This window comes from Phycomyces blakesleeanus (genome assembly GCF_001638985.1).
Source record: "Phycomyces blakesleeanus NRRL 1555(-) unplaced genomic scaffold PHYBLscaffold_44, whole genome shotgun sequence".
Taxonomy (NCBI): Eukaryota; Fungi; Mucoromycota; class Mucoromycetes; order Mucorales; family Phycomycetaceae; genus Phycomyces; species Phycomyces blakesleeanus.
The window spans coordinates 73,591-89,040 of record NW_017265173.1 but is presented as its reverse complement, the minus strand read 5'-3'; the positions used below and the strand labels follow the sequence as shown (position 1 = coordinate 89,040).

Here is a 15,450-nt window from a genome sequence, read left to right as displayed (position 1 = left end):
CTGTTACAACTTTTTACACAGCTGCAAAGTGGAGAGCAGGTTCAGTCTTTTAGCTTAGTATTGTTTATTTCTCTTCTTCTATTCATTTTTTTGTCTTTTGTGATCCTTTTGGACTTTTTTTTTTCTTTTTCTTTTGTACTTGGGAGGCTATATGATCTATAGATCGCCAGCGATATCTCCTTAATAAAAATAATCTTTAACCTGAGCTACATCCCCATCTCTCTTTCACGTAAGCTACTGTTACACAAGACATAACAAAAAAATTGGTTGCATCCATACAAAAGCTTCATCAATCCGTCCTACATCTTGTTCAAAACGTTACATCCATTGTCAAAAACATTGCATCCATTACCACTGTTGCCTTATCTATCAGCAGAAAAAATTTCAGCCGATTCCGACAACTCTTCATTTTTGCGATCTCAAATGTCAACATTGCTGCCATCCTCTGTCATGCAGGGAATGTCACCCGATCTCGCCTCATTTCTGGGGAACATGCAGGCCCAATTCATGTCACTACAACAACGTACCAATGAACTTGAATCTCTTGCTGCAACTAATGCTAGATTAACTGCTCAATTAGTTAATGCGGAAAAGCTAATTGCTGATCTCAGATCTCAATTAGCATCTCAGGGCAATTGCCAAATTACAACAAATGCATCAACATCATCTGCACCAATCACACCCAAGGAGCCTGGCACTGAGGCTTCTACATGGGCTACAACTGCTGCTGCTGCTCACAACTCTGTTGTTGTTCCTACTGCTCTTTCTGTTCGCAAGACTCCAAGACCTCCTTCTGTTCACCGGGTTGCTGCTTCTGCTAGAATGTTTGCCATTCCCACTGGTCCCAAAGGATATCAATATGTGTATATCCCACGTTCACGTCGTCTCACACATAGAGAAGTGCGCAGCTCTTTGAAAACACTTGGTGTTGATACTGGCCGCATCTTGGATATCAATTTTCCTGTCAAGAATGTAGTTGGCATCCTAGTTCACAACCAGTATGCTGAGAAATTCCAGACCACTCTGACCACAGTTGCCATTGAGATCTTAGATGCGTTTGACCCTTTGGATCCCAAAAACATTGCAGATCCCAAATATAAGTCTCTTTCTGATTCAGAGCTAGAAGAAGTTGCTGCTGAACTTCATTCTGATTGTTGTCTGAAGGCTCTCAAGTACCTTCATCCTCATGTTGCTGTTCCTGTTGGTCATTTCTTTTGTGATCAAGGCTGGATCTCTAAGGAAGATATTCCTGTTCATTCTGTTTCTGGTCCTGGTGCTGGTATTCATGATTTCCAATCACCATCTCGTCGTACCTCTGTTGCAATGTCTGAATGAGTGAAATCTCATTAGGAATTTGGAATGCTAATGGTCTGCAGCCTCGTGCAATTTATGATGTTCTTCAACACTGTCACTCTCTACATATGCTTTTTATCACTGAAACATAGCTTCTCCCCCCATCTCGTCTTCCCACTTCTTGGTCCCAGATTCATCTTTATGGTTCACCTGTAGCTGGCAGCTACAGAGGTTCTATGGGTGTTTCTGTTCTTATTTCTCCATCCTGTCCTTATCCTGTCACTCAGATTCCTATGTCATCTAATTATGCTTTGGCCATCAAGATTGGTTCCCTCAGAATTGTATGCCTGTACTTACCGCCCTCTATGTTCACCCATGATGCTCTTGCAGTTCTCTCATCCATTCCTTTGACCAATGACACTATTATATGTGGCGATTTTAATTCACGTTTGGGTTCACTTACTGGTGACTATGCTACTAACACTTGAGGTCTTGCTCTTTGTCAATGGTTAGAAGAACGTGCTCTTACTGTTGTCAATGACCAGCTCTCACTATGCACACCTACATTCATTTCATTCCGCCAAAATGTGAAGATAAGCAGTATCATTGATCTGTTTATCACTAATACGTCTCTCACCAATGCCACTCTCAACATTCATACCGACCTCTCACTCAACTCTGATCACCGTCTGCTTTCACTTTCATTTACATATGCCATCAATTCAACATCACATGCACCACCACCATCTTGCAAAACATGTAACCTCTCACGTCTTCAAGAACCTGATGTTCTCAAACTATATGCCTACACATTTGTCACTAATTTCACCAACCTCAAATCCACTTTGCAATCAACCTTCGAACACCCTCCTTCCTCACGTCCACCAATTGATGCACTAACTGATGAATTCAACTCACTCATTTATAATTCTTTAAGTAGCTCAATTGGCAACCGTCCTCCCCGTCCTTCCCACTAGAAAAAATTCTGGAATTCAGTACTTCAAGCAGCTGCAGAGCACCATAATTTCTGCTACAAGAAATGGCGCCATGCATGTGGTATAGACAGAATTCATTGGTGGGATAAGCATCTCAAAGCGCAGGCAGAATTCCGACATCAAGTGCAATCATCTAAGCGCCAATCATGGCATGCTTTCTGCAAATCAATGGAACAAGACTTTTCCAAAGCAACATCAAAGACCAAGCAACTCAAACGCCGACAGCAGTCTCAGCACATGTTTCAACATAGTGATGGACCAGCAACAGCAGCAACAATTACGTGTGAGCATCTTGCATCTGTATACAGTGGCAGTATCCTCCCAGATCAGCGTCCTCCTCCTCCTCTTCACAGTACTAGTCTGCCTTTTGCCTCTGCCAACTCACCATTTGTTTCTTCAGTGGTAGAGGGATGCATGCAATTTATGCCTAACCGCAAGGCACCAGGCCCAGATCACATCAGAGCAGAAATGTTGAAAGTAATTCGACCACAAATTGCTCCACTACTCTCACTCTTGTTCACTATCTGTTGGCAATGGTCATATGTACCTGTTATTTGGCGTCAGGCTCAAGTTTTTCCCATTTACAAAAAGGGAGATCCATCAATTGCTGCTAACTATCGACCTATTTCACTAACTTCTGTTGTGCGGAAACTGATGGAAATGTGTATTTCTCCAGTGCTTCACAAGTTTTTCCCTCCTCTGGATGTTGCTCAGGGTGGTTTCCGTCCTAGACGTGGTGCCATGGACCAAGCTCTCTGTCTGCATGACCTCATGAAAGCACACTTCCACCGCCATCACCATTATCCTGTTGTTGCATTCTTAGACATAAAGGCAGCTTATGATACAGTAGATTGACGAGTCATTTGGGATGCTCTTGCTAGACGTCACACACCACCAGCTTTACTTGGACTTCTTGTCAATATGTTTGATAATGTCTCTATATCTGTTCTTCTTGGCAACTTCTCTTCTCATTCTTTTTCTCCCACCACAGGCGTCCTTCAAGGTTCCGTTCTCAGTCCACATTTGTATTCAATCTATATCAACTCCCTGCCACCAATACTCCGCACAGTTGCATCACCACTCACCTCAACACATATCCCATCAACCTCTCCTTCCTCATTGGATGCTTACAATTCTCTTCTTGCCCCATCAGATGTGAATGACTTTCAACACATTCACTTGCCTACTGCCATTAACAGTCTTCTTTTTGCTGATGATGTTGCTATCTTTGGCTCTGTCACTGATGTTCAGAGTATGCTTGACCTTGCTGCCCAACACTCCTTCCAGCTTGGCTACCGTTGGAGTCCTTCGAAATGTGCTGTACTCTATCCTCCTTCACGATCTTTACCACGTTCTACTATCTCTCTGTATGGCGAGTTGCTTCCTGCAGTAAATGAGTTTATATACTTGGGTATACCTTTCCGTAACAAAGACATCTTTGGACCATCTGTTGTCACTCATCGTTGTTCTGGAGCATTGGCTGCTATGGCAACTCTTACTGCTGTTGGTGCATGTAGATCTGATTTCAGTTTGCTCTTAAGTTCATGTCTGTTCAAAACCTTTATACGACCAAAATTCGAGTATGGTCTTGCAATCACATGTCTTTTGCAAAAAGATGTTTTACTTCTAGAGAAAATTCAAGATAAATGCTTGCGAATGATTGTTGGTGGCCATGCAACTTCATCTACTGCGGTCTTGAAACATATCTGCAACCTGCCCAGTATGACTTTTTGCGTTGACATTCTCAAAACAAAATTTTGTCTTCGGGCACACACTCTTCCTTCTGCTTGTCTTCTCTCTCTGCTCTATTCTCATCATCTCCAAGCATCAACACTATCCACTCTTCACACAAACCTTCTTTTTACCAGCATTCCTTCTGATCTTAATTGCTCCAGCCGCATAAAACTATCCAAGCACTTTGAGTTTTTTAGACAAGAAAAGTTTGCTCACTTTCGTCTTACCAACACTAAGATTCTCATCCAAGCTTGCCACCCTCTTCTTGAAGTTGATCCTGTATTGTTTCTTCCTGCTACACGCATAGAACATGGCTGTCTAGTACGTTGGAGAATGGACTGGTTGCCTGGTAAGCCAAAGGAGTGTGCATGTGGCTTTGATCATACTTCAAGACGCCATCTCCAATTCTGCATCACAATCCCATCTCAGCTGTTCTCTCAACTTCCAGCACCACCCACAGATGAAGACAACATCATTGACTTTGCTATATCAGCACTACCAATCTCGTCTACACATCCAAGCCCTCTATATTGGAAAGCTCTTCTTACAATACTATGGCATATTGACATGCTATGAAATCCTAATGACAACTACACACATGAAGCCGATCATGGTTCTCTCTGGCACTAGCTCTAATAATTTAATATCTGTTTTCTTTTACTTCTTTTCTTCTTATTTTTGTCTTCTTATTCATGAAATGTTTCTAGATCTGCAATTCTGTCTCCTCCCTTTCACTGTTACAACTTTTTACACAGCTGCAAAGTGGAGAGCAGGTTCAGTCTTTTAGCTTAGTATTGTTTATTTCTCTTCTTCTATTCATTTTTTTTGTCTTTTGTGATCCTTTTGGACTTTTTTTATCTTTTTCTTTTGTACTTGGGAGGCTATATGATCTATAGATTGCCAGCAATATCTCCTTAATAAAAATAATCTTTAATCTGAGCCAAGAAGGCACTTCTCTTTCATGTAAGCTTCACTTTTTTAAATTTTGGGTTTTTCAAAGTTTGCATCCATACAATTCTATCATCAATCCATCCGAAATATTGCTTCAACCATTGCATCCATTGTCAAACACGACGCATCTACCCTTCCCACCACCGCATCCATTGTCAAAAAAAAATTTTCTATCGTTCCTGTCATTTTAGCACCAATTTTCACTTTTTCTCTGCCGATTGCTGCCATCTCAAGATCATCTCCAAACATGTTACAATTGTTGCCTGCTAATTGCATACAAAGTCTGCCAGCCGAACTTGTGACGTTTTTAACCAGTATGCAGTCACAGTTCAATGCACTTAACGAACGTACAGCATATTTGGAATCTCTTGCTGCCGAAAATGTCCAATTGCATGCTCAATTAGCTAATGTCCGGCAGGAGAATGCCGATCTCTGATCTCAATTGTTGCAAAACAATGTGACTGGTCCTGTTCCCAGCTCTGCTTCTCTTCCTGCACCCCAGTCAACTGCAGATCTTGGAACTGCTGCCTCCACTTGGGCCACCAAAACAAGCTTGATTCTGCCAGCCAAGACACCTCAAGTTCCTTCTGCCCGCCGGGTTGCTGCCTCTCAAAGACTGTTCTCTGACAAAACTGGTCCTGATGGTTTTGAATACGTTTATATTCCTTGCTCACGTCATATTACGCACAGTAAAGTGCGCCGCTCTCTCCGCACTCTTGGTGTTAACACTGGTCGCCTGTTAGATATTAACTTTCCTGCTCGTGGGGTGATTAGCATTCTTGTCCATGTGCAGTATCTTGAGGAATTTAAGTCCCAATTAGCTAGTGCTAAGGTCTCTCTTGTCAACAACTTTGATCCATTTCATCCTAAAAATGTTGCTGATCCCAAGTTTGCCAACTTGTCTGTCTCTGGTCTTAAAACCCAGACTTTGGTTCTCTAAAATGCCCACTGTCTCCAAGCTCTCAAGTTTTTGCGTTCTCACTTAGTTCTGCTAGTTGCTCACTTCTTTGTCCAGTCAGGATGGATTGGTATTGAGGAAATTCCTGCCCAACCAGTAGCTGAGCACTTTGGTGATGCTCCAAACAAAAAACGTGCCCTTGATGCTCTCACTGCTATGATTGAATGAGTGACCTTTCAATAAGATTATAGAATGCTAATGGACTTCAACCTTGTGTAATAAAAGACGTGCTCAACCACTGTTAATCTCTTCATATGCTTTTTATAACTGAAACATGGCTCTTATCCCAAGCCCGTCTTCCAACCTCATGGTCTCAGTTTCATCTCTATGGATCTCCTGTTGCTGGCAACTACTGTGGATCAATGGGGTTGTCATTGTTAGTCTCTCCTTCCTGTCCTTATGCCATCACACAAATGCCTATGCCCAACAACTATGCTCTTGCTGTCAAGATTGGTACCCTTCGACTTATATGCCTTTACTTACCACCCTCTATGCCCACTCATGAAGCTCTTAATATCCTCCCAGCCATTTCTTTAACTGATGATACCATTATATGTGGAGATTTTAATGCACGCCTTGGTTCAGTAACTGGTGACTATGCATCTAACCCTCGTGGTGTAGCTTTAGAGCAATGGCTTGAAGAACGATCTTTAACTGTCCTCAATGGAGTTCTCTCACCATGCACACCCACATACATTTCCTTTCGTAACGAAGTTGAAATCAGCAGCATCATTGACCTTTTCATTGCCAACACCAACTTCGCCAACCCTTCTTTACACATTGCAACCGAACTATCTTTAGGCTCTGATCACCGACTTCTCTTACTTTCCTTTGCTTATGACCTGCAACACTCACCACCAGCACATTCACCTATGCACCAAACTTGGAATCTGTCACGTCTTTATGAAGATGATGTCAGATCATTATATGTCACCACCTTTGTCACCAAATCCGCCTCCCTTCTCACCACACTGCAAGACCTTGTTCAGAATCCACCAACTATATGTCCACCCATTGATGCTCTTACTAACTCTTTCGATACACTCATTTATGACTCTCTTAGTAGCTCCATTGCTTCTCGCCCCCCTCGCCTCTCACATTGGAAATCGTTTTGGACCCCTGCATTGCAAGCTGCAGCCGACCATAGAGATAGTTGTTACAAGCAATGGCGTTGAGCATGTGACATTGACAAGATCAATTGGTGGAGCTGGCACCAACATGCACATAAGGAGTTTCATCAGCAAGTTCAAACTGCAAAGCATTTGTCTTGGCATGCTTTTTGCCACTCAATGAACTCGGATTTCAACAAGGCCACGTCCAAGATAAAGTAGTTGAAACGGTGCAGGAAACCACAGCACTCATTTCAGCATGATGATGGCCCAGCAGTTGTGGCAACAGTTATGTGTGACCATCTCGCATCAGTCTATAGTAAACACATACTTCCTGACATTCGACCTTCACCACCACCACTCAACACCTCTCTCATGCCTTTTGCCTCTGTTGACTCCCCATTCACCTCATCAGTGGTGGAGGCCTTCATGCAATTTATGCCTAACTGCAAGGCGCCAGGTCCTGACCACATCTGTGCAGAAATGCTAAAACCCATTTGGTCTCACATCTCACCTCTCCTTGCCTGTCTTTTCACCATCTGCTGGCAATGGTCATACACTCCTTCTCTCTGGCGCCAAGCCCAAGTATTTCCTATATTTAAAAAGGGTAACCCTCAGAATGCTGCGAACTACTGTCCCATCTCCCTTACTTCTGTGGTGTGCAAGTTGTTTGAGATGTGCATAGCTTCTGAGTTGCATAAGTTCTCTCCTCCTCTGGATGTTTCCCAAGGTAGATTTCGTCCTCGCCGTGGTGCTCTTGACCAAGCTCTCTGTCTACATGACCTGATGAAAGCTCATTTTAATTGTCATCACCACTATCCAGTAGTTGCTTTCTTGGATATCAAAGCAGCATATGACACTGTAGATCGGCATGTAATTTGGGATGCCCTTTTCAGACGATCCATACCACCTGCTCTCCTTGGACTTTTGGGCAATATGTTTGATGATGTGTCTATCTCAGTTCTTCTTGGAAATTTCACCTCACATTCATTTTCACCCAAGACAGGCGTTCTTCAAGGTTCAGTTCTTAGTCCTCATCTTTACTCCATTTATATCAACTCCCTGCCAGCTCTCCTCCGCACAGTTGCATCTCCTCTCACTTCTACCTATGTACTATCATTGTCTCCGTCCTCATTGGATGCATATCAGTCTCTTCTTGCTCCTTCAGTTGTGGATGGCTACCAGCATGCAGTCTCATCAACATCAATAAATACACTTCTTTTTGCTGATGATGTGGCAATATTTGGTTCTGCTCATGACGTTCAGGCTATGATCCATTTGGCTGCCCAACACTCATTTGATCTTGGTTTTCGTTGGAGTCCATCTAAATGTGCTATCATTTACCCTCCTTCTCGTTTTGCAAACCATCCAGATCTATCTCTATATGATGAGATTCTTCCTGTAGTGGAGGAATTTATATATCTTGGTGTTTCTTTTCGCAATAAAGGTATTCATGGGCCTTCTATTGTCACTCATCGTCGTTCTGGAGCCCTGGCAACCATGGCAACACTGAATGCAGTTGGAGCATGCCAGTCTGGATTCTCTCTGCTTCTCAGCTCTCGTCTGTATAGGACCTTTATCAGACCAAAATTTGAATATGGATTGGCTATTCTCCCTCTGAAAAGAACTGATACTATCCAGCTTGAGAAAATCCAAGATAAATGTTTGTGCATGATTGTTGGTGGGCACCGAACCTCATCTACAACTGTGCTCAAACATATATGTCACCTTCCTAGTATGAGTTTCTATGCTGATGTGCTGATAATAAAGTTTTGTATTTGTGCTCACTACCTTCCCTCTGGCTGCCTTTTGTCTCTTCTTCACCGTCACTACTCTCAGTCTTCATCACTTGTCACTCTTCGTCATAATACTCTCCTTTAAAGCATCCCTATTGATTTAAATGTTCATAGGGGCAAAGCTCTCAAACATCACTTCGAAACCTTTCAACAGTTCAAAACTGATCAGCTCCGATTGTCTTCAAACCAAGTCTTGTTCCTAGCATGCCGCCCTCTTTTGGAAGTCAATCCTATTCTGTTCTTGCCTGCAACTAAGGTGGAACGTAGCCGCCTTGTCCGCTGGAGAATGGGTTGGTTGCCTGGCACTCCTAAGGATTGCTCTTGTGGTACTGACCATACCTCACGTCGTCATCTTGCTGTCTGCTCTTTGGTTCCTGCCCATTTGTTGGCCTGTCTTCCTATTCCATCTGATCAAAACTGTAATCAAATTCATGTTGCCATTACTGCTCTCCCAAATTCTAGTCAGGCTTCTTGCCCCTCTTATTGGGTAGCACTGCTTACTATTCTCTGGCATTTTGACAAGCTTTGTAACCCTGATAGTGACTACACTCATGAAACTCACTTTGGTACTCTTTGGGCTGGACTTAGCTAGTTTTTGTTTTCTTTTTCTTGCCTTTTTTTCTTTTCTATCTAATTTGCTTTCTCTTTTTGTCTTTTCACGCATGAACTGCTGCCTGCTTGCACTTCTATCTTCTCCCTTTTACTGTTACAATATTTTTACACAGCTGCAAAGTGGAGAGTAGAGTACAACTCTCAGCTTATTAGTGTTAGTTCTTTTCTTCTCTTTCTATTTTTTTGTCTTTTTGTGATCCTTTTGGACATTTTTTGCTTTTTCTTTTGTACTTGAGATGCTATATGATCTATAAATCGCCAGCAATAAATCTCTTTAATAAAACATAATCTTTAACCTGAGCTACATCCCCACTGCTCTTTTCACTGCAAAAACACCTTAAAATAATTGAATTCCACTTACCTGGAATTATTGATAACAGTAGCCAAAAAATTATAACCCAGGTCATTTCCTGTGTTTAGCAGCGAGAATATATTTAAAGACATATCATTAGCCTAATATATATCAGAGTCCCTGAGAGAATTTTTTTAAAATAATAAAGACAATTATAATAAGCAACGGCTGTTACACACTTCCTTTATTATTAAAAAAAATTAAGTGAAAAAATGTTTGCCATTGCCAATCCCAATGAAGTTCGTTGCAAATGCACAAGATGCAATCGCAATCATCTCGGATACACCATGACAGATAAAAGAACTGCCAAGCGTCATGCCCAGAATGATAATGACAGGAATATGGATAAAACCATTAATGGTAAATTAAGTTATCAATTTTTCATTTATTTATATGATGTATTCTAATCCATTAGAACAAATAGTTTTGACAGCCGAAGTAAACACTGGTGAAGCTGATATGAATGTAGATCAAATTGAAGAACATATTGAATGTAATAGTATTTTATTTTTTATACCCAATACACACTCTATTTAAACTCGGTACCAATAGATGATAATTACTCCATTGGTGCACCCTCACCAGAGCAGTATGTTAATACCCACTTACCTCTTTTGGTGAAAGAATCTCTTTTTGAAACAGAGGAGCATACCTCAGAGTATGAGTCTGAATATGAGTCATCGGATGAATTTGAGCAAGAAGAACAGAACAGAGAGCAAGAACAGGGTAAATATTAAAAATAAACTATGATTGAAGAAAAAAGGTTTGAATTAAAGAAACAAAAAATTAATATTATTTTATGATAACTTACAGAGTCTACAAAAAACCTTCCAGAGAATATTTGGCATCGAGTAATTGCGGTTTTCACTGTGATATTTATTTCTAGCTTCATTGTGGATGAAGGCGCAGTAATTTTGATTACATTCATAAATACAATCCTCGAACATTATGGAGAGGATTTCCAACTTCCCACAAGCATTCCAAGTTTGAGGAAAATGACAGGATACAATGACTTGACAAACGGCGTATCAAAATATGTAGCATGCAGTAATTGTCACACATTGTACGATTACAGAAACAACACACATACATACTGCAATTTCAAAAGAGTTGGTAGTAAGACGCATTGTAAGAATGATCTCTACAAGTCTAGTATGAAGAACGCCATGATTCCAAAGTGCATGTTTGTTTATAACTCGTTGACAACTACCTTGAAAAAAATGTTTACACGTCCTTCTTTTGAGAGTATGATCAACAGATGGAATCGTGAACCAAAAGTCGACGGTACTTTATTCGATGTATATGATGGAAAGATGTGGAACGAATTAGTGGATGAGGATGGTGTCCAGTTTGTTTCGAAGGAATGATCATTACTATTGACACTGAACATTGATTGGTTTCAACCATTTGATGGAGTAACATATTCTTGTGGTGCGATATACCTGAAAATTAACAATCTGCCGAGAGAAGAGCGAAACAAGGCAGAAAATGTCATTCTTGTTGGATTGATGCCTGGACCTAAAGAAGCAAGCACCGACGAGATCAATAACTATTTGTGTCCTCTTGTTGATGAACTTATGCTATTGTATAAAGGTATCACAATTGATACATATAACTGCTCAGGTGCTCTGGTGCGCGCTGCTCTGTTGATGGTTGCATGCGACATCCCTGCTGCAAGAAAGACGTGTGGGTTTACATCTCACAACAGCACATGTGCATGCTACAAATGCAATCGTCAGTTTGCTCGTATTGATGGGACCACTGCTGTAAACTATTTTGGACTTAAGTTTTTGGAATGGGTAGGCTGCACAAAAGAAGAAAATCGCAGACATGCAAATCTGTGGAAGAATGCAAAGACATTGACAGAGAGAAAGCGATTGGAGATTGAGAATGGTGTTCGTTTGTCTGAGCTTCATCGACTTGTGTACTTTGAGCCAGTGCGTGCAGCCATTACCAATCCCATGCACAACCTTTTTCTCGGGACTGCAAAACGAATGATGGATATTTGGATTGCAAACAATTTGCTTAATGACAAAGATTTTGTAGAGATGCAGGAAGAGGCTAATAGAATGGTACTCCCTGTAGGGTATACGACTCTGAAGATAAAGATTGGAAAGAAATTTCCATTTATGAAGGCAGATGAGTGAAAATCATGGTGCCTGATATACTCTTCTGTTCTGCTTAAGACACGCCTGCGAGATGATCTGCTTGGCAATTGGATCCATTTTGTCAATGCATGCAGAAAATTGACGAAACCAAGTATCACCAAAAATGGGATCAAAAAAGCTTACGAAAGTTTGGAGGAGTTCTGTGTTGGTTGTGAAGACTTTTATAAACCAGATGTATTCACGCAAAATATGCATCTCCATCTCCACCTAAAAGAAACGATTGAGGACTTTGGGCCAATTTACGGATTTTGGCTATTTAGCTTTGAGCGCTATAATGGTGTATTGAAAGGGTTTGAGACAAACCAGAAGAGTGGGTTTGAGAATATCTACATGAAAAGGTTTCTTGAGAGTTGTTACAATGGTGACTTTTGTCAAGCGCATCTCAGAAATGTTACCAGCCCTTTACTCCTCTCTCTCTTTCTCAAGCTGTCTGGTCGTAAAATCTATAATCCTGCACTTTCGCCACATCCTTTGATACCATCACTCTTTCACTTGCCAACGTTCCTACAATCCACTGAAAAGCCTTCAAAGCAAACATTTGGCAACGAACCTCTACCTTTTTTTGCTCTACCATTGTGTTTGAAGCCACCAACAACAATGAGAAAATCCGAGTATGATTGTCTGCTCGATTTCTATAAAATTGAGTATGACGATGATTCTCTTTGCAGTGCCAAGACAACAACCAGGAATTGTTGGTTTGTGAATGACCGAATCCAAAAGATTTCGTCCATCAATCTTCTTGAACAAGTTTACACAGGTGGAGAAGGCTTGGTCGTGAGAGGATCGCATATACAAGCGAAATTTATTGAAAAAAGTGGAGACTCTGAGGAAAGATATGCTGGTCGTATTAAGTACTTGTTCTTGCACGATTTTACACCAAACCTCACGCACACCAACCTTTCCCCTTGTCACAATCCCCAACACGTATTTGCCTTCGTTGAGTGGTACAAAATTCCTTGCCATCAACCTAGAATCAAGCAGGGCATCGAGTTGTATGAGCCAGAATTTCTGAAGTATGACTACAACAACATTCTGTCTGTTCACCGCATCTTGTTGCCAATTGCAATTGGAAGTCATGTGTCTGGTAGTGGTGCGGCAAAAGTCGTTGTTATTCCTCTGCCAAGAAAGCTGTACGCTTAATAAAATACTCTATCTTTTTTTTAAAATAATAATAATAATATAAAACATACTTCATAGACATAAAAAGAGATGTGATAAAGAGTGCAACTAAAAAGACAGAAATTTTATTATACGCGTTTTGATCACGCAGGCATTTTTGTGACCAAGCCACGAGGAATTGTCTCATGTACTAACACATGACTCTGCGACTTCAACTGCGTTGCTCTTTTTCCCAAGTCATCTCTGGCGAGCTCATCAAGAAAGTCAAACACGGTATTCAACTATAAATGTATATATACATCAGGAATCAAATAACAAAAAAACCGTTTTATATAAAACATTACCTCATCACTACGCCAATCAGGACGAGATGCAACAACAGAAGTATCGGTTTCTGTCTTATCACCAGACATTGCGTCTCTGTAAAAAACGCCATTATAATCCCAATTAAACTTTTCAATGATGGCATCCTTATGCTTTGTGTACGTTCTTTTTCTCCTTTTATTAAGCTACGATATATATAATATTTTAAGTATACTTGTCAAAATTGAATTATTATAAATAGAAATGTTTACAGCAGTCTTTCTATTTCCTATTCTGTTTGAGGTAGTGTTTGTCTGTCTGTCTTCTTCAGTAAGCTTACTAGCAGCCAAGCGATTGTAATAGCTGTTTACACTTATACCACATAGCTCTTTTGGTGGTACCATGGCTGCTACAGGTTGATGACGAATGTAAAGCATCAAATCACTTGCAAGATTCTTGTTAAACTCGTCAGACAAACCAACATTGACATCCCAAGTTGGTTTATCATCATTCTCTCTGATCAACTCCAAATCATCTGTCTTAAGATTAATATCTCTTAACCGCCCCCGAACAATACTCTATTAAAGGTATATTGATGTTAGATTTAAAGGGAGATTGTTTTTATAATTTTAGTATTTGAGCTTACTGAGATCTTTGGGTGTCTTGAGCTGCTTATGATGTCCTGAGGATCTATATCAGAATCCAGAACGGCTTGCATGCCAGTCGATTGAGTACCCACCTGGCATTGTACTGTTCAAATAGTCAGTCTATTGGAAAACAATATAGTTTGTGTTTAATTACCTTTCCATTCACTAACATCGGAACTAACGGCTGTCATTTTGTTATTGAGTGTAGCGAGAAGACTGACTACATCATTAAACTCTGACACTGAAATTGACATATTTTCTGGTCTAGGAGCAATCATTGGATTTGACGATTCTATATGCCCAGTGTTGACTGCATTGATCAATGGCCTAGATTTTAATCCATTGGTACGTGCGTTCTGGTTGATGTTAGTTCTTGGAGCCATTATCTGTATTTCTATATAATAAAATAATAAGTTTCTGGTATATAGTGCTTGATATTTCTATTTTAATAAATTTTTAAGAGAGTACTTTACACGTAAAGAATTGTAGAATAATTGAGTGATTAAACAATTATGCTAATGATTAAGCGAGCAAGTTGATCAAGTGTATGAGTGTGTAAATACTTCTTTATTTAAATGATTGAGGAGATCGAAATATATTATTTTGAAAAAAATTGAGCTAGAAAACAACTTCTTTAGGTATATAGTAAGTAAAAATTGTTTTATGAAACATATAAAGCTATAATTAGTAGACAATTTTTTTTTAAAGTAAGAGAAACAGTCTACTAACTTTTTCAGGGTCTACGGCTTTTTCAAACACTGTTTTTTATTTTCCCACCTTTTTCTGTTTTTCTCTACTCTTTAATAATATTAATAAAAATAACACTCTTTTAATCCTACTATGTTTCACTTTAGGCACCCTTAATATATACATATGATGCAGGTGTCTTTCATTATACAAGAGGTACTTTACTATTAAATATATCATTATTTTACTAACTATAAATTACTTTAAATAGTCATTACATATATTTCTCTGATATAACCGGTGCAGGCAAAAGAAACACAAAAACATATTGGTGGCATATACGTATATATCTATATCAACATCTTCTTCTCAGTATTAAAAACAATATCTAACATCTACTTTTAATATAGCTCACCCTTGATTTACATATGGTCAGTAAAAACAAATCATTTAAAGAATATAAGGGTACGTGTTATTCATTTTATTATTGTGTTGTTTTTATTTTGTTTTGTTTTTTTATATCAGCATTCTCACTCTCCTTTTTTATAGTTGAAATGGTTCTTCACATTCTTATATGACCAGTACTCAAGGACAAGACATGTTCCTTTAGTAAATATGTATGTATATGTTTTATATTCCTTTCTTTGTAATATATACTTGAATGCCGCATTGGCTCGTAACTTTTGATAATATAAATCTGTGTTTTATTCCATTATTAACAAATTA

General features: G+C 39.8%; 5 protein-coding genes across 5 annotated transcripts; 4 read left to right on the top strand and 1 right to left on the bottom strand.

Moving 5' to 3' along the window:
* Positions 1-423: 423 nt before the first annotated feature.
* On the top strand, positions 424-6,099 carry PHYBLDRAFT_176072 (hypothetical protein; the record flags this gene model as incomplete). The annotated part of the gene is made up of 9 exons (XM_018437644.1): positions 424-1,317; positions 1,446-1,758; positions 1,783-2,229; positions 2,290-2,814; positions 3,721-4,371; positions 4,415-4,635; positions 5,023-5,382; positions 5,476-5,904; positions 5,941-6,099. The coding sequence occupies 9 exons, from the start codon at positions 424-426 to the stop codon at positions 6,097-6,099; spliced, it is 3,999 nt and encodes a 1,332-aa protein (XP_018283517.1).
* An 86-nt stretch (positions 6,100-6,185) lies between these two features.
* Positions 6,186-7,106, top strand: PHYBLDRAFT_72313 (hypothetical protein; the record flags this gene model as incomplete). Its single annotated transcript, XM_018442635.1, has 1 exon — positions 6,186-7,106. One exon carries the CDS (start codon positions 6,186-6,188, stop codon positions 7,104-7,106), a length of 921 nt encoding a protein of 306 aa, XP_018283516.1.
* A 1,434-nt stretch (positions 7,107-8,540) lies between these two features.
* PHYBLDRAFT_176070 (hypothetical protein) lies at positions 8,541-9,428 on the top strand (the record flags this gene model as incomplete). Its single annotated transcript, XM_018437643.1, has 2 exons — positions 8,541-8,809; positions 8,951-9,428. 2 exons carry the CDS (start codon positions 8,541-8,543, stop codon positions 9,426-9,428), a joined length of 747 nt encoding a protein of 248 aa, XP_018283515.1.
* A 1,826-nt stretch (positions 9,429-11,254) lies between these two features.
* PHYBLDRAFT_120079 (hypothetical protein) lies at positions 11,255-11,947 on the top strand (the record flags this gene model as incomplete). Its single annotated transcript, XM_018428724.1, has 1 exon — positions 11,255-11,947. A coding segment is annotated over one exon (693 nt), but the record flags the coding sequence as incomplete, so codon positions are not given.
* A 1,283-nt stretch (positions 11,948-13,230) lies between these two features.
* Positions 13,231-14,420, bottom strand: PHYBLDRAFT_72316 (hypothetical protein; the record flags this gene model as incomplete). The annotated part of the gene is made up of 5 exons (XM_018442636.1): positions 13,231-13,368; positions 13,432-13,596; positions 13,663-13,968; positions 14,037-14,140; positions 14,192-14,420. 5 exons carry the CDS (start codon positions 14,418-14,420, stop codon positions 13,231-13,233), a joined length of 942 nt encoding a protein of 313 aa, XP_018283513.1.
* Positions 14,421-15,450: the final 1,030 nt, after the last annotated feature.